Source organism: Taudactylus pleione, unplaced genomic scaffold, assembly GCF_031769625.1.
Source record: "Taudactylus pleione unplaced genomic scaffold, aTauple2 ptg000360l, whole genome shotgun sequence".
In the NCBI taxonomy this organism is placed as follows: domain Eukaryota; kingdom Metazoa; phylum Chordata; class Amphibia; order Anura; family Myobatrachidae; genus Taudactylus; species Taudactylus pleione.
Genome location: NW_028284761.1, coordinates 3,817,501 through 3,841,576, shown reverse-complemented (window position 1 = coordinate 3,841,576; position 24,076 = coordinate 3,817,501). Strand labels below are relative to the sequence as shown.

The 24,076-nt window shown below is 42.9% G+C and overlaps 1 protein-coding gene and 1 pseudogene across 1 annotated transcript in view; both read right to left on the bottom strand.

The window, feature by feature from the left end:
• CSMD3 (CUB and Sushi multiple domains 3) overlaps window positions 1-24,076 on the bottom strand; it is a 1,208,248-nt gene that overhangs the window by 900,747 nt on the left and 283,425 nt on the right. The window contains exon 4 of the mRNA XM_088444368.1: window positions 13,015-13,209. Coding sequence (XP_088300494.1) covers window positions 13,015-13,209 — 195 coding nt within the window. The remainder of the gene's footprint in view (window positions 1-13,014; window positions 13,210-24,076) is intronic.
• On the bottom strand, window positions 9,921-10,039 carry LOC148508550 (5S ribosomal RNA; annotated as a pseudogene).

The window sequence follows — 24,076 nt, the reverse complement described above, 5'->3', positions numbered from 1 at the left end:
TTCCTTATCTGCCACTAACAGCCCGTGTTACTCAGCACCAGCTCCGGCATCTAGCGATGCCGGCCCAATTCTAAGTAGCTCTGGGACCCTCCCAGTACCCCTGGTCAGAGGGCACCAGTGATAAAATGTTGAAATGTCATGGCCTCCCTGTCGGGGTGGGTTGTGCTGAGCCCAGATCCCTGATGTGGCTCTGCTTTCAGACATTGCACTCTGCTGCTTTGCTGAGATTGGATTTGTGAACAATATTTTGAAAGTTATTTTTATCCGGCACTTTACTGTCTTAGTTTGTTTCGTTTTTAGGCTCCTCGCTGCTTTGCCTCAGGAAATGCACTTTCATAAAGACTTGTGGCTTTTTCACTTTGCGCACCTGGTCATATATTACATCTCAATTTGATTTTTGAAGTCCTTCTCAAATAGCATTGGGGCTTTGAAATGTCACTTCAAAGGGAGCAGAGTCTGTAGAATCATTTCGGAAGAAAACAAAATAAATAAAAAAAAGCAACAGTTGTTATATATACTGTACAGTAGAATAGCCGAATACTGAATCTTACATTGCAAACATAAAGGGCATATTATATTAGCCGCAGTGTTTGCCACGCTGTTAAAGCGCCTGGTTTAACGCCCAGAGCTATCCAATTATTAAGCCTGCCTAGAAAACCAGGTGCTAATGTGCGTAAACTCAGAATCTATAGGGGCATATTCAATTAGCTGCAGGAGTATGCATACATTGCGTGCACCGTACATACTGCATGGTCCAGTGTACGACGGCACAGTGTGTCATTACATGCTGTACCTAACAGTACAGTATCATCCCAGCACTGCATGTAACAGTACAGTATCATCCCAGCACTGCATGTAACAGTACAGTATCATCCCAGCACTGCATGTAACAGTACGGTATCATCCCAGCACTGCATGTAACAGTACAGTATCATCCCAGCACTGCATGTAACAATACAGTATCATCCCAGCACTGCATGTAACAGTACAGTATCATCCCAGCACTGCATGTAACAGTACAGTATCATCCCAGCACTGCATGTAACAATACAGTATCATCCCAGCACTGCATGTAACAGTACAGTATCATCCCAGCACTGCATGTAACAGTACAGTATCATCCCAGCACTGCATGTAACAGTACAGTATCATCCCAGCACTGCATGTAACAGTACAGTATCATCCCAGCACTGCATGTAACAATACAGTATCATCCCAGCACTGCATGTAACAGTACAGTATCATCCCAGCACTGCATGTAACAATACAGTATCATCCCTGCACTGCATGTAACAGTACAGTATCATCCCAGCACTGCATGTAACAGTACAGTATCATCCCAGCACTGCATGTAACAATACAGTATCATCCCAGCACTGCATGTAACAGTACAGTATCATCCCAGCACTGCATGTAACAGTACAGTATCATCCCAGCACTGCATGTAACAGTACAGTATCATCCCAGCACTGCATGTAACAGTACAGTATCATCCCAGCACTGCATGTAACAGTACAGTATCATCCCAGCACTGCATGTAACAGTACAGCATCATCCCAGCACTGCATGTAACAATACATTGCATCATCCCAGCACTGCATGTAACAATACAGTATCATCCCAGCACTGCATGTAACAGTACAGTATCATCCCAGCACTGCATGTAACAATACATTGCATCATCCCAGCACTGCATGTAACAGTACAGTATCATCCCAGCACTGCATGTAACAATACAGCATCATCCCAGCACTGCATGTAACAATACATTGCATCATCCCAGCACTGCATGTAACAGTACAGTATCATCCCAGCACTGCATGTAACAGTACAGTATCATCCCAGCACTGCATGTAACAGTACAGTATCATCCCAGCACTGCATGTAACAGTACAGTATCATCCCAGCACTGCATGTAACAGTACAGTATCATCCCAGCACTGCATGTAACAATACATTGCATCATCCCAGCACTGCATGTAACAATACAGTATCATCCCAGCACTGCATGTAACAGTACAGTATCATCCCAGCACTGCATGTAACAATACATTGCATCATCCCAGCACTGCATGTAACAGTACAGTATCATCCCAGCACTGCATGTAACAATACAGCATCATCCCAGCACTGCATGTAACAATACATTGCATCATCCCAGCACTGCATGTAACAGTACAGTATCATCCCAGCACTGCATGTAACAGTACAGTATCATCCCAGCACTGCATGTAACAGTACAGTATCATCCCAGCACTGCATGTAACAATACATTGCATCATCCCAGCACTGCATGTAACAGTACAGTATCATCCCAGCACTGCATGTAACAATACAGCATCATCCCAGCACTGCAGATGGGACTAGGCGATGAATGACAGCCATGAACAACGTATCAGACGTGCCCACTACAGGAGGGGTGCGATATATCTTTATGATACGCAATGGAACAACATATCGTACAATATATCGTTTAGTGTGTACTCAGCTTTGGAATCAGCTCCTGAAAGAATTTGACAATGTTTCCTCGTGTGCTACTGTACATTGGACCGCTTTGCGAATTTTACACAAATCTTACTGAATAATTTGCACTTCGCCTCGGTAAAAAAGTAACTCCCAGTGAGACCCTATGCATATACGTTTGTACTCTATGGGCACCATTTAACAATGTTACAAAAACCAGTTACAATATAGCATCCACTTACAGCACTATTTTGCTAACAGAGCGGTAGTGTTATTTTACCTGGCAGCGTTTTTTTTCCAGGTAGGGATCAGTACAGAGAGTAGGAGAGAGGGGGTGGAGAGCTGGAGGGAGGGGGCACCAAGTAGGGGATGGAGAGCTGTGCCAAGAGACAGAGGGCCTGATTCAGACCCAATCGCAAGCGCTGAGCGCTCGCAACCAGGTCGATATTTGCCCACTGGGCATGCGGCTCCATCGTGCGCATGCGCGAGACCCGGCTAGTGACGGGTGCTCCGTCGCTCCGGGTCTCGCACCAAAAGGGGCGAGCTGTCGATGGTGATTGACAGCTCGCCCTGTTTGGTAGGCGGGCAGGGGGGTGGGTGGCTGGCCAAACGGAGGCGTTCCCGAAGGAACGCCTGTCGTTTCGGGACGGCCCCACTGACATCACCAGTGATGTCAGCGGGAGAGCTTCCGGCTCTATTTGAGCCAGAATCTCTCTGGGGCTTGCGGCCACGAGACCAACCACAAGGGTCTCGTCGCAAGCCCGATGGCTGTGGGTGGTCATCAAACAGCTATGCGAGCGGCCAGGAGGACGAACATAAAAAAAAAAAAAAACCGCCCTGATTCAGAGCGAGCGCTCGTTCAGAGCTTCCGTCTCTGAGTCAGGCCCAGAGTTGCAGCAATGCATTGTGGGTATTATCCTGGATGCCGGCTATGCGTTGAGACATTACCACTCACCGGTGCAACTGAACGCCAGTATTACCTGGCAAGCTTAACATTTCTGCCCTGCTTATTGTTAAATACAAAGCCCATACAAACGGTGCTGCTCACTTTCATACTGCAGAATTTGCCTCCAGAGATACCAAATTGTTAAATGGGACCCTAGGTTTTCTTTTTATTTTATGACATATATAATCTACTGTAGTGTCAACTAAAAGAGTAAAAGCTTGATATGTGGGGCTCAACTGTTTGTGATTTTGAACCACGTAAAGACACTTTATTAAATACTCCTTGAACAAATTGTTCTACAAAAATAGAGACTTCACAGCTACAAATGTTTAGTTGAAACAACAGAAGTTGTTGTCTGTGCCTGATTTTAGCCTGACAGCAGCAATAGGAAATAACATGTAAAAACTAAAAGGAACTGGGTTTATAATAGCCTTGAAATGTCAATCTGTCAAAACTGTTCTACTTATATTATACTGGTGCCATTTATAGACAAGAAGAATTTCAGAAACGACTTATATACATTTACACCACAAAACGAGCATATCTGTCATGGTGATACAGCAGGATTCATGCATCAAATGGAAGAACCCTGTATATATAATCCAAATAGATAGAAAAATAGAGAGCACTCACCAGGGTCTTTGTAGAGAGATTGTTTATTCACAGAGAATTAATACATACTCCTTCAGTCGATGTTTCGGTCACAGCACATAACCTTCAACAGGACACTAGCATCTCCAAGAGAGACAAGATATGTATATATATATATATATATATATATATATATATATATATATATATATTATATATATATATAAAAATATGCAAAAAATGGGGTGCACTCACCAGTCTTCCAATAAAATCCTTTATTTAAATGTTACATAGCAGCAGGTATCATAGTATGTCGACGTTTCGGTCCCAAGTGTGGACCTTTGTCAAGATGTATTACAAAGTACTGACAACCCATTTATACCTTCACAGTACACAGAAACACCACCCACTCTAATTACTAAACCCACCCCTAATTAACAAGTATAACATAGAAACAGACTATAAGCATAAAAACAATACCTGATCTGATGGGTACACACCTTATATATCACATATTAATCTAGCATAAGTATATCCAAGGCATATATACACTTTAGAGTCAATGACAATAACCAGATGCCGCTGTAGAGCGTGGTTAAGCTGTCCAGCCGCGTGCGTTCCACCTAGGAAACACTTCCGGTTGGTGGAGCGCATATCCGGCTGAGGTGTAGTCATAGAAACACAGCATACAAAATAATGCAGGAAGTCACCTGACCACCGCGGCATGTTACATCCACACAACATTAAAGTATAGGGGATGACAATGTGCGTTCCACCAAAGGAAAACTTCCTATCGGTGAGACACAATGCCCATCCCATTATCACCAAGGCAACGATATAAACAATCAAGATAGTGATCCATAGTGTTTTCAGGTATCAAACAACTGTGCAAACATCCTATATTGAAAAATATTATACAAACAACACATCAAAGTAAAACTTAATATCACAGGCTAAATATAGCACTATAGGCAAAAGTTGATAAATAACATGCCCTATTCATTATAAGCCACATAGAAAAAAGACCGCAAAAAATAATGAAAAAAATGAAAAAAATACAAAATGTTAATGAAAAATATTTAAAATAAAGAAAAACGTATATCCATTGAAAAATATATTAGCAACAATCCAAGGTGGTGCACCCCAAAGAGAACCAAATTTATTATAAAAAAATACCATAATGTATTGCCTCATTGAGGCCCCGAGGCCAAATGGTGTCCAGTTTGTTAATCCAAACGGCTTCTCTCTTTAAGAGCATTTTTGCTCGATCGCCTCCTCTTCAGGATGGTGGCACCCAATCGATGATCATACATTTGAGCGATGCTAACAAATGATGGGCTTCAAGAAAGTGCCTGGCTACTGGTTTATCGGAATCCATATTCACTAATGCACTGCGAATAGAAGACCTGTGATTCGCCATGCGTTCTCGAAAAGGGCGAATAGTCTTCCCAACATACACCTTTGAGCATGGACAAGTCAAGATATATATCACATGGTCTGTAGTACATGTAACCCGATGTTGAATCTTGATTCTTCGCCCTGTGTGGGGGTGATGGAATCCTTCCCCTACAGACATGCTCCTGCATGTGGTACAGTTGGCGCATCTGAAGCAACCAGTTTTTTGATATGATAACCATGTTGAGCTGTCCCTCATAGGATTCAAATCTGGACGCATCAATATGTCCTTCAGATTGCGACCACGTCTGTAACTAATTAGCGGTCTATTTGGTAAAATGGGTTTAGTAATTAGAGTGGGTGGTGTTTCTGTGTACTGTGAAGGTATAAATGGGTTGTCAGTACTTTGTAATACATCTTGACAAAGGTCCACACTTGGGACCGAAACGTCGACATACTATGATACCTGCTGCTATGTAACATTTAAATAAAGGATTTTATTGGAAGACTGGTGAGTGCACCCCATTTTTTGCATATTTTTGTTCTTTATGGGTGGTTTTTGGACTTCCTTTTGGGTAAGCTACCCCAGCAATTTAACTATGAGGATGTGAGTGTGGACCAACCCGAACTATATATATATATATATATATATATATATATTATATAATATTTATATATACAGGTTGAGTCTCCCATATCCAAATATTCCGAAATATGGAATATTCTGAAATATGGAATATTTTTAGCATGACTGAGATAGTGAAACTTTTGATTTTTGATGGCTCAATGTACACAAACTTTGTTTAATGCACAAAATTATTAAACTAAAGTAGAAAATGACCTATAGGCTGTGTGTATAAGGTGTATTTGACATATAAATGAATTTCATGTATCTACACAAACTTTGTTTGAGCCACAAAATTATTGAAAATATTGATAAAATTACCTTCAGGCTGTGTGTATAAGGTGTATATAAAACATAAATGCATTCTGTGTTTAGATTTGGGCCATATTCCTAAGACATTTCAATATGGTATGCAATTATTCCAAAATACGGAATATTCCGATATCCAAAATACCATTGGTCCCAAGCATTTTGGATATGGGAGACTCAACCTGTATATATATAGCGTCCAAGTACAAAGGTGGCACTCAGAGATGGATAAATCTAATACCCTCACCAGAGGGATTTTTATTTACAATAAAAATCCCTCTGGTGAGGGTATTGGATTTATCTGTCTCCGAGTGCCGCCTTTGAACTTGGACGCTATATTTTAAGGGCGCTGACCCCTAAGGGAGGGCACCAGAGCAAACTGTGGCTGAATGCCTATATTTACATATGGAGTGTCAGAGCACTGGGAATTGTATGTATATATATATATATATATATATATATATGTATATATATATATATAAATATATATATATATATATATATATATTAGGGGTGTGCACCGGCCACTTTTCGTGTTTTGCATTTTGGTTTTGGATCTTTCTTCGTGTTTTGGATCTGGATAGGTTTTGCCAAAACCACCCTTCCATGTTTTGGGTTCTGGGTTTTGTGTTTTGGATCTGTATTTTTTTGGAAAAAAACATAAAAACAGCTAAAATCTCAGAATTTGTGGGTTTTTCTGCTCCTATGCTATTATTAACCTCAAAAACCTTAATTTCCACTCATGTCCAGTCTATTCTGAACACCTCATACCTCACAATAGTGTTTTTATGTCCAAAAGGTTGCACCGAGGTAGCTGGATGACTATGCTAAGCGACACGAGTGGGCGGCACAAACACGTGGCCCATCTAGGAGTGACACTGCAGTGGCAGACAGGATGGCAGTTTGAAAAACTAGACCCCAAAGAGTACATACTTGGCGCTGCTACTTTGTTGATGCATGTGCGGCTAACGCGCACACAAACACAGAGAAATAAAAACTTTTTACATTTTTTCATTTTTTGGGGGCACTTTTGGGGTTACACCACCCTTCAACAGACCAGCCGGCCCTTGACTTATGACACAGGCGCACACTTGGCACTGCTACTTTGTTGAAGCACGTGCGGCTAACGCGCACACAAACACAGAACAAATAAGAGTTATGGTATAACATATCTTTGTTAACTATTTTTCTTCGAGGTCCATGGGGTCCACAGCCATTACGTTGGGGTATGAATCCCGGTCACCAAACAGTTAACACAAATGAGCTCTCTGCTCCCAGGATGCACCGGGGTTCCCCCACTTATACTCCACCCCCTGCCTCATGTAGCTAGTTCGTTACCAAGCTCAAGCAGGCGGAGACAAACAAAGGGTAAGAAAGAAGAAACCTATTCTCATGAGTCCAGACTCTCAAGAGAAGACAACTACAGAAACCTCCCCCAGAACTATAGGTGCGTCTGGGTGGGTGTCCTGTGGACCCCATGGACCTTGAAGAAAAAGAGTTAACAAATGTATGTTATACCATAACTCTTATTTTCTTCTTCGGGGTCCATGGGGTCCACAGCCATTACATTTGGGATATCCCAAAGCACTAAACATATGGCCGGGGACGCTCCTGACTCTCAGAAGAGAGGAGAACCCTACGCCCAAAGGAGGCATCCTGAGAGGCAAATTGTTAAAGGCATAAAAATTGACAAAGGTGTGGACGGAAGACCATATGGCTGCCCTGCAGAACTATTCAGCAGAGGCACCCCAGCAAGCCACCCACTAAGGCCCCACTGACCGTGTGGATGTACCTTTACTGAGTCTGGCACCACCAGACTAGTCTGTGTGTATACCTGAGAAATCGTCATATGAATCCATCTGACCAGCGTCCGCTTATCGGCTGGCCAGCCTTATGACTGTCATACAGTACAAAAAGGAAACCTACTTCCTCATGCTGTTGGCACAATCCACATAATTATGTAGTGCACGGCCAACATCCAAGGAAGCCTCACCTACCGAGAGGCTTGTAGTCTGAAAGCTGGGACCACAAACTCTTCATTCATATAGAACAAGAATACCACTCTTGGAAGGTATTCCACCCTAGTATGAAATACCGCTGTCTCCCAATGACTTATTAAAATGGGGAAGCGGGAAGAAAGTGCTGCTAGATCAGAGACCCTCCAGTCTGAAGAAAAGAACATACTCGAAAAAACCTAACCACATTTTCTCAGTTCACCCCAGAGAACATACAAAGTTTTGTAATAAATGCAGCCAGAAGTAAGTTTCTTAAGTCCTCTGAATTACAGGACATCCTTTCTTCAAGGCGGAGGTCTGAAGAACCATGCCGTCCAAGATGGATGAGTCAGGTCTAGATACAGGAAGGGATCCTGTATTAACAGGTCCGACCTTAGCAGAAGAGGCCACAGAGTGTCTATAGAGTGACTCTGCACATTGGTGAACCAGCAGCTTCTGGGTCAAGCAGGGGCTATCAGTATTACTGTTGCATATTCCCGTTACCCTTAGAAGGAGGGATAGCGGGTGAAGAAAATATGCTAGTTTGAAGTTCTACTCTACTGCCAGAGCAACCACAAACTCTGTGCCCGTACCTAGGGATCCTGTGCTTGTGACTCAAAGCCATGAGGTCTACCTCTAGAAGACCCATCCATCCACAAGGCTCTGAAATACCTGTGGATGACGAGCCCACACTCTCTGGCGCAAATATCCTGCTGATCTAGGAAGTCCACTTCCAAATTAAGGACTCCTGGTATGAACACAACCAATCTCGCTGGAAAATGACATTCTGCCCCCTGATGGATGAGGCAGTCTACTGCGGTGGCGTTGTTAGATTGCACCTAGACCAACCTGCTCCTTTAGTATTTCCTGAGCTTGAAAAGCGCTCCTTAGCTCCAGGACATTCTACGGAGAGACTGCTTTCTGTTGACCTCCATTTTCCGTGAAACGTGTGTCGACCTGTCACTGCTCCCCCCCCCCCGCAAAGGCTGGTATCATCCAGGTCCAGAGCGGGCGACCCTTGTTGACCCTTTGACCCCTCTGATCAGGGAGGAGACGTACTGTTGGAAGACGGTGTTCCTCTCTTGAGAGTGACACTTGGGAGGAGACCCGTGTGTCCCCCTAAACACCAGAAGATGTACCAGAATCTGAGGGCTGGACGGAACGTGAGACCGACCGCCTTCTGATTCTTTTGACTTTACTAGCCTACCTGCTTGCCATAATTGCTGGAAAGCTGCTAAGGACGAAGTCACCTTTTGACCCGAGTGAGCACACATGTCCCTCCAGGACAGATGCCTAGGAAGCCTAAACATGCTAGGTTGCAGCTGCTGAAGATACCTTAATATCAGGGTTGGCACAGGAGTTGCCAACCTGTCCACAACCTCCGCTATGATCTGGTAGATTTGACTACTGTGGTGACTCTTTAGAACAGTGACCACCACAACCAATTTATATTAAGTCCAGTGAGGACACCCCCATCACCCCTCTCTGTGGCCTGGCCCGCGTGAGGGGCCGACACCATCTGGTCTTTGGCTGCAAGACCTAGCAGCCTGTAGTAATTGTTGAACGGCTACTAAAGATGATGCACTGCCTCAACCACTGCCTACAGCACCTGGTATTCCCAGGTGGTCTCCCATCAAAGTACTAACCAGGACCAACACGCCATAGCTTCCAAAGTCAGAGGAGATTGGGCATGTCCAGTGTGGTATGGCTGTAGGTCAAATGTCCATTCATGATGGAAATATAGAGGGCATAACCATAGGGGGCTGCTGCTACAGGTCACACATCACACCAACTCAGGGGCTCCAGCCATCTGTCCTACCTTTTCATTGGACATACAAGGTTTATCCAATGTTTAGTATTAATGTGACCATCATTTTACATCCAATGTACCCACGTTTCTTTGTAGCGGGTTACATAAGGAGAAACAGCAGTGATAGATTTATGCTGACAAGGCAGCATAATACATCAGATTTCATAAGTCACATGTAATGCACATGTATACATAACCATATATATAAATATATATATATCTATATATACACATACATATATACATACATACATACATGCATATCCACTGTTCATACACACTAAGCTCAACTACCAAAACACCAGGTAGGACCTAGAGCTCTGTATGATCTGATCACCGCAGTGGAGGCATATATACATACATGCATTTTTAGTCAACTACTAACAGCCGACAAGGCTAAGTAGGACATCAAGCTCTGTTTAACCTGACCATCCACAGAGAGGCACCCAGGATCCTGAGAACATTTGCAAGTAACCCACAACAAGCGTTGGTTTACGGAAACATACATGTGAAGCACTCTCTAACCCCTAACCGCAGGCATTCAGACAAGGGTGACACAAATAGGGTAGACAGTGAGGTACGAATGAGCGCTGGAGGTTTTCATGAATTAAATTGCATTATAATTTATTGTGTTCTTGTATCAAATATTACCCACAATCCAGGAGAGTTTCTTATTTACACTTCTAGTGCATTTTTCCAACTGTTTTCCAAGTCTTTATAGATTGTTCTAAATTATGTACTTATTAGTGCTACTGAGACAAGAATCTGTGGGGGAGAGGGGAAGGATAGAAGGATACTTTAGCATGCTACACTGAAAATAGGAATAACCAGAATATGTGGGTGTGGTTTCACATAGAACATTAAGGGGCCTATCCATCATTACATAATTATCACTAGTGATAATTATGTTTTAAACTCACTGCAAGTTTAAAAAATGTTCTGGAGGCATTCATCATGCCTCCCTAACAAAAGTATCAATTCTGAAAAGCTGCTCTTTTTGTGGAGTCAACTTTTTGGAAAAGTGATACTTTTCCCTTTAATCTATGCCCTCTCCGCTCCCAGCTGGCAGCCTCTGCCCCGTGTCTCCACTCTCCCAGTTAGTATCCTCTACGTCCCTCCTCTCCGGTGGTGTCTCCTCTCCCTGAGCACCCCTGCCTACAGCCTGTCCACGGTTTTTCCGATCTCCCTGTTTGCACATGCTCACCACATTTTCCCTCTCACTGGCTGCCTATTCTCCCCATGTCTCCCCCTCATTGCCCTGACCTATCCGTGTCTCAGTGCCAGGATCATCTCCGTTGGTCTCTCCTTCACTTCCCCAACTGCATCCTCCAGTGACTGATCCGCAAGCCCCCTCCTGTGGGATAGCTATCACCATCTCAGGGTGGCAAACAGTTTCACAGTCAAGTTACGAAAAAAGAAAATGTTTAAATTATGGGGATTGTGGAAATTATCGATGCACAAATGTAATCAGGAGATATCTGTGGCATCTCCTGAGTTACAAGAATGATGAATGGGGCTGACACTTAAATTACACAAAATTAGGTGAACATTTTATTTTTCACCTGCTTTTGTATAATTTAAGTGATGATGAATAGACTCCTAAGTATTAAAATGAATATTTCCAAGATCCTATAAAAATACATTGCACCCATCGAACCAGCACTCAATGCAATGTCCATTCCTGTAAAAATAATTACAATACATTTAACATTTTGGTGACCACTATAAATTATAGAGAGATTTCTAATTAATACCATACAATACAAAAAACATTTATATGACCACTATATAATACATGGTACATTTTCATTATCAATATACAATACAGGGAGCATTCCTATTACCACATGTAAACATTCTAATTACCACCATACAATACAAAGAACATCAGTATGACCACTATACAACACATGGAGCATTCTAATTATAACTATACAATACAGAGAGCATTCCTATGGCCATTATACAAGCCATGGGACATTCCAATTACCACTATACCATTCAAAGAGAATGCTAATGACAACTACTCAATACAAGAAGCATTCTAATGCCCACTGTACAATACAGACAACATTCTCAATGGCCAGTATAATAAACTGGGAACTTGACAATGATCCCTTTACAATACAGTGAACATTCTTATTTTCACTACACAATACAGTCAGCAATATACAATGTCCATGATCTGGAATACTTTACATTCTGCAGCTTGCCAAGTTTCAAGGTTTCAGAAAAGGAGGGACCGGGGATAAATATGCCCTTAATTATACAGTTTTGTAAATTTACATATAATGGGGGCACATTTCTGTAAACCATTTTGCAGGTATCTGGATAGAAAATGATGATGCCCATAGTAGCTGATCTTTGCGGCAACCAATCAATTATCTCATTATTTTTTCTAGTACAGGTTATACAATAAAGCATAAGGGCAACACCACTTGTATATAAAAAGATTTTTTTTTTTTTTTTAAATATACAAATATAAAAAAAAGCATATTATTTGCAGCTGAAAAATATGCTTTATTTAAATAAATTAATAAATAAATAAAGCATTTTTTCATTGAATATCTCCTCCTATCATGATCCTGAGATGGTGATACAGAAGAAGAAATCTGACTTCCTCATGCTTTGGAGAAACCCGGTGAATGTCTTAGTATACAGCCAAACAGAAAACCAAAATCCTTCTTTTTAAGAATTTATATTGCCAAAATATGCTTAAATTTGGTGACGGTTCTAGATTAGTGTTAACAGAACAATATGCAAAATCTCCAACCTTATAAACCTATATGAATCTGTAACCATGATAAATATATCATTGAGTTTGTTATGACATAGTGATTAAAACACAAGGCGTATTTTATTGATACATTTTTCAACTTACCTCTACACATAGGAACTGGGAAATCCCACGTCGCTGTGTTTGCTGAGTTCGCTATACAAGTAAGCTGCGGGTGACCATCCAGAATGTATCCTGTTACACAGCTATACCGTATTTTATCTCCAACATCAAACTTTGTGCCAGACAGGACACCCTTAGGTGGGATTCCCGGATTTCCACAGGAGCTGCTCCGCAATTCTGTGAAAGGAGATTAAGGTGGTCAATAAAGAAGTAATTTAAATAAAATTGAGAAAACAGAATCTCCAGCGCTACATTAGGAACTTAAATATATACAAATAATAAACCTCTATTTAAAATTAAATGACTTGTTTACATGGATACTAGGAAATGGACCCAGGGCCACTCTGCCCTCTCCTGTCCCATCCCTGTCCCCTCCCGTTATACTTGCGCCACAGTCACAATAAGGGCGTCACGCAAGTGTGATGACCTCATTTATTTTTTTTAATCGGGGACCGGTAAGATGATAATAACTATAAATACCTCAATATCATTAGGACATAATTAGTTGTACTCACTAAACTTAGTGAGCTGTGCACACAATTAAGAATAGTGCAGACATATAAAATTATAGTAAAATAACAAGTTCCATGTACTGATAAAAATAAAAACAAATGCCCTGGAGATTAATTCCCAATAACATGCAATAATGTGAATATTCTATTTAGAATTTGTTTCTTAGTTTCAGATAGAGACAAAAATGTGCCAAGAAGACAGAAAAACATGAACGGAAGCGTGAATAATAATAACACACATTTTACAATGGAAAAAAATAATGTATAAATTGAAAATAAATAAATAAAAACTAGGCTTATGCTCAGGGATTAATCTCCAAGAGTTTTCATCTTTAAAAGGAAAATCATATAAATTTATTTCTAAGTAATTGAGAAAGAGAATTATGAGAGGAGGAGTGTAAGGCTTGTTTATAATGCAAGAGACTAGTTAAACCTCAGAGGGTGGAGAACCATTGGCCATTTAAGAGTTATGTTAATTCCCACTTTTGATGGATGGTGTTTTGCATTGATTTAGTTATAGCCTATAGGGTATCTAGGGGCATGTTTATAGTTTTATATTAGTGACTGGCAATTAGCCTCTCTTCTTCTGGAAATTCCTCCCATTCCTTGTGTTGTCATTTTTAGTTGACTGTTTGGATGTTTTAGAAGGATGTGCTCTCTTTTATTCAATAACAGGCCAATCGGAGCTTGCGGGGAAATGACACAGCCCAGATGATTTTTCAGGAGAGTTGAACACCAAAGAATGATTTACATGTATCTGTTGTGTTTTGTCCATTCTTTTTGTTGTCCGCCACCATACCAACATCCATTAGCTGAATGATTCAAGACAAATTCAAGAATACATTTTAATTGAAAGATGTCAAGAATACATTTGACCTAAAGTTTATCGTAAATTCTTGTTGTCCAGTGTCGTTCTTTTTAGATAAGTAATTAGAGGTACAGTAAGATAAGTCTTATGGATGTCAACTGTTTAGCACCTAGGACTGATATATTTATCCCGGTATCTTCATACAGAGTTGCCATTGACCACTAGTATGGCTATGGTTATTGGTGACTCAGATATGAGAGCAGCTGTCGCCGCACTGGAGCAATACTGAATTGCTCTAGTAATTAAGCATCCACCGGCACAACTTGCGGCAAATAGGATTCTTAATTATCAGGGGGCTGGGTGACACTGATGATGAATATGCCCATTAGATTTGAGAGGGACGTATCCAAAGCATACTTGCCTACTTCTGAAAAAGCATTTCAGGGAGAGTGTGAAAGTAACACCTATTAGCGTGCGGTAAAGTGGGCGTGTACTGGTACATCTGAGAGGCGTGTCCTAAAACTGACTTACATAGAAATGTAAATGAGCCCAAAAGCAGTCAGTAAGATCTACTTGTTGATGAAAACACACAGATACTTTTCAGAAAATGCATGTAGCTATAGGGATCACTGTGCCTTATACCCAATGCATGGAAATGATACTAATGATCCCATTTTAATTCATATATCTCTATTTTTTTCTTTTATATAACAGCTACATAATGGTGGCAAGGTGCAATCAGGGAGATTGTTAGACTCTTCAGAGAGTCAGGGAGATTGCTACAATGAGACGAGAGCTGAATAAGCTTAAGACTATATAAGAGTCCTTAGTTTATGTAATTGGTTAGAATTTTGGTCAACTGTTGCTAGGTAGAGTAATGTAGTTTGAGGGGTTAATTTGGTTGGTTGGTTTCTGACCATACGTGAGTTTTTGGGAGTGGTATATGTGGACTTTATAAGGCTGGTTTATGCCCAGCAACTTCCTTTCTGGATGGTGTTTGTCCCTTCCTCCCTCCCCTATCTATTTACTATGCTCTTTATATGTTGTGTTCTTACTAACACTCTGTTATATTATTGTTTGGGCAGGAAGGTGCTACAAACTAGCGGCCACATAAGGTGTGAGAAAACGCTGTGGAGCAAATTTCATTTGAAGGGTCATAGTATGGCCTACCTCTGCGGGAGGACTTTGGGTGTCCGCAGTGGCGTAACTATAAATTTTGCTCCCCCCTGCCAAAAAAATTTCTGACGCCCCCCCATGCAGGGCCCCAGGTAGTGGTCCCCCTATGCAGTGCCGCTTACATAATGCCCCCAGTAGTAGACCCACTTATATAGTTCCCCCAGTCCTATCCCCCAGCAGTGACCCCAGTAGTAGTCCCTCCCAACAGAGCCTCCAGTAGTAGTCCTCCCCCAGCAATGCCCCCAGTAGTAGTCCCCCACCAGTAATCCTCACCTATGCAGTGCCCCCAGCAGTAATCCCCACCTATGCAGTGCCCTCAGTTGTGGTCCCACCAGTGCAATGCCCCCAGTAGTGGTCCCACCAGTGCAGTGCCCCCAGTAGTAGCCCCCCCAGCAATGCCTTCAATAGTAGTTCCCTCCCAGAAATGCCTCCAGTAGTAGTCCCACCACAGTAACACCCACAGTAATAGCCCCCCAGCGGTGCCCCCAGTAGTAGTCCCACCCCAGCAGTCCCACCTAGAAGTGCCCCCAGTAGTAATCCCCCTCTATGCAGTGTCCCCCAGTAGTGGTCCCACCAGTGTGCAGTGCTCCTAGTAGTATTCCCAGCAGTGCCCTTAGTAGTAGTCCCCCCCAGCAGTGCCCTTAGTAGTAGTCCCCCCCAGCAGTGCCCTTAGTAGTAGAAGTAGTCCCCCCCAGCAGTACCCTTAGTAGTAGTTCTCCCCCCCAGCACTGCCCTTAGTAGTAGAAGTAGTCCCCCCTAGTGCCCTTAGTGGTAGTAGTCCATCCTCCCCCCCAGCAGTGCCCATAGTGGTAGTAGTCCGCCCCAGTGCCCTTAGCAGTAGTCAGTCCTCCCCCCCCCAGTGCCCTTAGTAGTAGTCCATCCTCCCCCCCAGCAGTGCCCTTAGTGGTAGTCCCTCCAGCAGTGCCCCCCGCCCAGCCAGAAACACACACACAAAGAAAATAAATCTCCGCTTACCTTGATCCCCGCTCCGGCATGCTCCTCCGTGCAGCGTCCTCCCGGGCCGGCCCGCTCTGCATGATGGGAGAGACGTCATGACGTCTGTCCCATCACGCACTGCAGGAGCCGGAAGCCTGGCTCCCGCAGTGGGTGCAGCAGCCGATGAGAGTCTGACAGACTCTCATCGGCTGCTAAAACAAACACACAGCTGCCAATGCCGGCGGCTGTGTGTTTGTTGCTAGTAATGTAGTGCGGACGGCACTTATGTGCCGTCCACACTACCGCCCTGCCTGGGTGACTAACAGATGCTAGAGGTCCAGTAGGACCTCTAGCATATGTCTCCTCCTAGGCGGCGGACATTTTGGGAGGGCTGTTTTCTGCAGATTTCATGCGGACGGCCAGTCCGCATGGAATCTGCAGGCAGCCACCTCGCCCCACAAGCCTCCACGCCCCAAAGCCACCGCGGTGGCTGCGGGGGCTGTAGTTACGCCACTGGGTTTCCGTCTATGCCAACACACTCATACTATGCAGTATTATAGGGGGTTGTCAGTCTTTATAGCTCAGTTTACAATGACCACAGGGGGGCATTTCAGTCGCTCCCTAATATTGGTTAAGTAACATATGGCTGGAGCTGAGTGTTTGTAGCATCCTTCTTTGCCTCCCAAAAGTAAATTAAAAGCTCAGGGTCATACCTTCAATAAAAGAAAGTTATGACCATTTAACCAAAGCAGTCTGTGTCCATGTCTTTATTTTAGTATAAGTTAGTTGTAAGTTGTTATATTGTTTTTAATTGCAATAAAGTTATGGATGCCTTATACAGTATGTAAGGGAGTCTCCCTGACAATCACAAAGAGTTAGCAAGTATGGTCCATACTCATATCTAAATTTCAGTGTAAAAATAAAGTGTCCATTATTTGTGGGATACATGCAAAACTCACCAGTATTTACCCTGCATGCAATATTATAATGAACGTATTTACATCCCATGTAGTGCAACATGATTTTTCCTGATGCACAGTACTTGCTCTTTTTTACATTACCACTTCAGAATCAGGCCCAGAATGCCTATCTATAGGTATACTGCTTTATCACATAGGTTGGGAATCTTGAGTACCAAAAGCAGTGTACAGGAAGGAAGGGACACGGTGTCTGATTCAGTACGGATTGCAGATGCCATCGTGGCTGCAATTACGCATGCATTCTCACTGCGATGATATGCTAATCCACTGAGATTGCTGTGCCGTCGCAGCAGAACATAAGGACACCCACCTTACCTTACACACATCCGTAATACTTTAAGAATGCTGACCGCGGAAGCCCGAAGAGTGAAAATCCAGATGAGGGAAGGTAAGTACACTATCCCTCCTTTGTCCCCCACCTAACACTAACCCTCCTTTTGTGGTGCCTAACCCTAACCTCCCCCCCTGTGGTGCCGAACCTTAACCCCCCTTCCCCGCACCCTAAACCTAAGTCTCCCAGGGGGTGCCTAAGTCTAATTCCCCCTCCCCACAGAATAATCCTAAGTTCCCCCCTGGGTGTGCCTAACAAGCACATACTTACCCAGCCAAGTAGGCCCTGGATTCCGGCGGTTCGGGATGCCGACGTTGGTATCCTGATCTCATTGGGGATATCGGCATCGGCATTATGCCGGGCGGTGAGATTCCGGCATCAGTATATCGACGGCCGGCATCTTGTCCGCCGTCACTGTCACTAAATTCTGTTATAACCAATACACTAGACGGTTATCTAAGTACTTTAATATTCGTGAAGCTGAATAATTATTAGAAATGTGTGCCAACCAGTGATGTGCGGTCAGGTGAGGCAGAGCCTTTCCCGTCACACTACGGTATACTATAAAGATGATAAGAAAAATGTAAAGGAAACATTATAAATATCTTCTTTGTAATATTGTAATCATGTTTATAGTCAAAACTCATAAGTAAAAAGTGAATGGCAGGTGAGGCACTGCCTCCTCTGTCTATCTTTTCCGCGCATCCCTGATCAAAACTCACCAAATTTCCAGCACTATATAATCCTGCACCTTTGTATAATGCCCACATGTACCCTCGGGTTCATATATGTATCTGTAATCTGGCTCTGATACTACCCAGTGCCTCCTCGGCCATTTACCTCACTGTACGTCACTGGCGCCAACCCCCGTGTTTTGCTTTTGGATCCAGATTAATCTTTGTGCTTTGGTTTCAGTTTTGCAAACCACCCTCACGTGTTTTGGTTTTGAATTTGGATTTAAAAAAAAAAAGCTAAAATGACGACATTGTGACCTGTTTGGATGCAATCCAAAACCCGAGTTCAGTTTTAAAATCTGAGTTCCGAACTGCGGAAAGAGCCGCACCGGGACTCGGTTCTACTCGGCACCCCAAAGTGATTCCGAACTCGGACTTGGTGCGACTCAATTCTGTTGTTGGTTCTCTGAGAAGTGGATCCGCACATCTCTAATATTTATTAAACATTTTGTTGATAGATATATACAATATATATATATATATATATATATATATATATATATAAATTATATACCATTCAGGTAATTTAAAATGACAGGTTTGTGCGCTATTGCTCTGCTGAATGTGCCTGACACTGTATGTCGCAACAGACTGTAACACACAAGGACCCCATCGAATTTCACTCAGGATTTGTCAGAGATCTGTAAAAGGGAGCAATTTACATATCCAGAATTTCCCTCTCTAGACATTTAAGTTGGACATGTTTAAAATGTAACCTGGTTTTGGAAAAGATTTCAAAGTGTGGAAACATTGGTGTGAATTGCCTTCTATAATATATAATATTAATGTAACCAATTTCCTGGATGTACTGTAATTGAAATGTTCCTTTGTTCATTACTCTCGCTCAGATTATGCTTTGTCACAGAGCAGGAATTGCTGATCTAGGGCTCTCTGCTGTTCTGTACTGATATTGCAGCAATTCTGCTCTCTGCTCTATCAACATCCCTCAAGGCAGAGTAAAGTGATAGGTACTGAGAGCGGCAATCATTTACAAGGCATAACCAGGTAGGTTTATATTTACTCCATACAGGGAGAGAAGGAAAAACAGGGGAAAAGGCAAAAAGGGAGACAGAGAGGAAGAGAGATAGAGAAGTGAAAGGAAAAGAGGTAGAATACGGGAGAGACAGAGAAAGAGAGAGGACCTGGGGCAGATTAGGGGGTCTATTCATTATGTTAATTATCGGACCCAGATAATTAACAATCGATCTCGACGTGAGCGCCGGAGCAATTCATCATTGCTCCGGCGCTGAGACAGCTGATCCGAAAATCAGCTGTCTCCCCAAAGCGCTTTACTGCACCTTTCGGAGCAGTGGGACAAGTGTGAATGCATGACCTACAGAAGAGCCCTGATGTCCGGTAGAAGGAGCCAGAATGGGAGGAGGAATCCGAAAGAATTCCGCTTCGTGATCTGGGACTGGTAGCGGGAGCACTCGCCATCTGAAGATGGCGAATGCTCCTGCACTCAAGCTCCGAAAATATAGCATTTTCCGAGCTTGATTAATTCTGTCCCCATACTATTGTATGGGGACAGTGGGCCATTCCACAAGAGGAAGGTAAGCAGGAGATATCTGTTATACTAGTGTATGGAGACAGTGGGCCATTCCGGGAGAGGAAGGTAAGCAGGAGATATCTGTGATACTAGTGTATGGAGACAGTGGGCCATTCCGGGAGAGGAAGGTAAGCAGGAGATATCTGTGATACTAGTGTATGGAGACAGTGGGCCATTCCGGGAGAGGAAGGTAAGCAGGAGATATCTGTGATACTAGTGTATGGGGACAGTGGGCCATTCCGGGAGAGGAAGGTAAGCAGGAGATATCTGTGATACTAGTGTATGGGGACAGCTGGCCATTCCGGGAGAGGAAGGTAAGCAGGAGATATCTGTGATACTAGTGTATGGGGACAGCGGCCATTCAGGGAGAGGAAGGTAAGCAAGAGATATCTGTGATACTAGTGTATGGGGACAGTGGGCCATTCCGGGAGAGAGAGGTAAGTAGGAGATATCTGTGATACTAGTGTATGGGGACATTGGGCCATTCCAGGAGAGGAAGGTAAGCAGGGGATATCTGTGATACTAGTGTATGGGGACAGAGGGCCATTCCGGGAGAGGAAGGTAAGCAGGAGATATCTGTGATACTAGTGTATGGGGACAGCGGGCCATTCCAGGAGAGGAAGGTAAGCAGGAGATATCTGTGATACTAGTGTATGGGGACAGTGGGCCATTCCGGGAGAGGAAGGTAAGCAGGAGATATCTATGACATCTTCTGCTTTACCTTCCTGATGAATGGCCCAATAACTTCATTTTTACAATTGCAGGTGAAAATGTTCTTTTTGTGATGATGAATAGGTCCCTAGATGTGGAGGGTGCCCTTATGCAGCCTATGTGCACAAACTCTTTTGTAGGCGCAAGCACAAAGTAGACTCTAGTATTGTTCCAGAGCTTCCAGGTATTTGCAGGTACCATTTTCACAAGAAGTATTATCTGTCCCGGTACCCATTATAGATATAGCTATGGAGAGGGTGGACTGACTACTAACTTTCATGGGTATATTAATAACAAATGTAAATAGAAAATTGCACAGTATTTATGACTGCACACACATAATGGGGGAGGGTAGTGCTAATTTAGGTGCAACATATAAATGTTTAGTAACTCATACCAACACATCATATGTTAGTTTACAAAGCAAAACTATTGACAGCATATGTTTAATTTCTTGCTGCGGATAAATGCACATTTGCACTTGCAATGAGACAGCCCTGATTTATTATTGCACATATAACTTTTTCATCTCTACAGTTCTTGAACAATCTACAATCTCTCGTTAGTAAAATGTATTTATAGAGCATCACTCATTATGCAGCACTGTACAGACATTATATGTTCTTCACAGCAGTTTCTTTCCTATTGGAGCTAACATACTAAATCACTAACCAGTGCCATGTCTTGGGGCTGGGTACCTCCTGGCAAAGCAAAGGACAGTACTAACTGAAATGTGTAGTCAGTTGTGTTTTGACTTCAGAATGTCGCATGCACTGCCACAACATCATGCCACAACATCATGCCACAACACGTAGGAGCCCAGAGTCAGGAGCACAGAGCAAGAGGCAAGGCATGGTAATTAGTAATGGTAATCCCTGGGGTAAGGCAATTGTGGATTCCCCTGGCGTTAATATTTGTGGTTGGCAGGGGCGTTTATAGAGAGGAGGGGGCCCATGTGCAGTCTCCGACAAGGGTCCCCTCCTCTCCGCCAGGCGGCCGGCAGCGAAATGAGCTGTGAGCGGCCAGCGCCAGAGTTATAGTCTCTGGGCACTAGAGTGTGCCCAGAGTCTATAGTGAATGCACAGGTCACTGGGAAAATGGCCACGGCGGCCATTTTCCCTGTACTGCGCATGCGCAAATGATGGGAAAATGGCCGCCATGGCCATTTTCCAGTTGTTTTACAGCACCGCGCGCCCGCGCCGACGTTGGACTTCAGAGAGGTAAGTAATATTATGGGTGCAGGGTGTGCAGTGAGGGGCAACCCAGGGGCCCGTGTTCCCCGCACACCCTGCACCCATTATATATATGCCCCTGGTGGTTGGCTGAGTAGGGCTGCAGCCCCCCCTCCCCACTTCGACTGGCACCCCTGGTGATTTTCATTCTAGCTGACCAGTAGTTGTGGCATTGTCCCTAACACATAAACAAACACACTGTTATTAATATTCTACATTTTAGTTAGCAGCAGTGGCGGCTCAAGAAGTGGTGCTTCCAACTGCCACCCCAACTGCTGCCAAATATCACTGGCTGGGACTACCTGGCAGTTGGTGTGACTCCCCTATTTGAATTTTGGACTGAGCTGCAGCCCCACCTCTGGTGCCGCCACTGGTCAGCAGCCAAACCTATCAGTCTGTGTGTTGGTGGAAACCAGAGTACCTACAAGTAAATAATAAGTCCACACAAATAGTGTCACAAATCAAATTCATGACCCTACTACTGCGAGACAGCAATGCTAACCACTGTGGCACCATGTTGTCCACAGTAAGGTCTGGAATTTTGGGGAGGGAGTGATATCTTCCTAACTTTACACATCATTGTTTTTATTTTATTTGTATTTTATTTAGGAAAAATTTATTACAAACACATAATAAATCTTTCAGCATCAGATCAATAAGGGCAGCACCATATTCATGTACCTCGGACAATCCCAGGTAATCAATTTTAAATTAGATAAAAAAACATGTAATAAAAGTAAAATGGGATAAGATGATTTCCTTTTCAGATAATGATCATTGCATTGGTGTCTAGGTGACTGACTAATGGGGAAATGTATTAAACCTTCCAAAGTGCACAACTGGGTCTGTTCCCCCATAGCAATCAATCAGCTTCTAGCTTTCATTCTATAGACTTTACTTGATAAATAACTATTATATTCTGATTGGTTATTATGGGAAACACCTCCATTTGCCCTTTTTAGAAGGTTTGATACATCTCCCCCTAAATGAGATGGTCTGCAGTCAATGGTGCAAGCATTTTTGAAGGTCTGCACTACCTACATCTAGCAGCTTCATCATGTGCTGAGAGATCTGTCTGATCAGTATGCACAAAGAAGAACATTTATTTTGAACCATGAAAGCATAGAAGATGCAACTGGACATGGCCCATGGGAAATTAGAGGCCTTTGATGACCGAGGCAGAGTATGCATGAAATGCATGAAAGCTAGGCTTGTGAGGAGGCCTAGGGTGTAATACTCTCCTTTGGGAAACTCCTGGAGACCAACTTTCTTTTGAAGATCTTCAATAAAAGCATTTACTGAAATTTTGAGGTTGTTTTCTCTATCTGCTCTTCTTGTGTCCCTGTCCACAGTCTAGTGTCATGTTCAATTAATCAACATAGCATTTAAAACAGAAATACAAAACTTTGTATAATGATTAGCGCAAAAACCACTCCGAAATTTGCTCTCAGATTTATGATCATTTCTATAATTCTTGCTAATATACAGTATGTAGAAACTTCACAAAACAATATCTGTATGCATGTTTGTGTGGCGCCTAGTGTTAATATACTTTTAGAATAACTTGTCCCGGTGTTCTGCAGGAATTCCTGAAAATATAGGCATAGGGATAATAGAACTCAGGCTCTCGTTTCTTGTACTGGTGTACTTAGTCTTTCAAAAACAGTACTACATCAACCAACATTTAGGTTGGGTTAAACCCACTTTCCTCAGGGTCCTATGTATGGAATAACATATATAGAGGGGCACCTGGATTAATATCTGGGGTCGGGCTATATTTACGAAGTGATGGCTTTTGTAAGCTGCCACTTCTCGGTGGGTTAATGCTGAATATTTAAAGGGGCACTAACAATCAGTGTAAAGCACGCCGGCTTTCCAGCTCCAACCCACCGAGAAAGCTACCACTTCATAAATTTAGCCCCTAGTCTGGTTCTGATATGCAATGATGTAAATTTATGATTACTGCAGTTCATAAAGTATTTTTTTTAAACAAATTATCATATCTTTAAAAAAATTCAACAAATATTTATTTCATTTTTTTTTAATCTGGTTTGGTATCTATTTAGTTACATTTT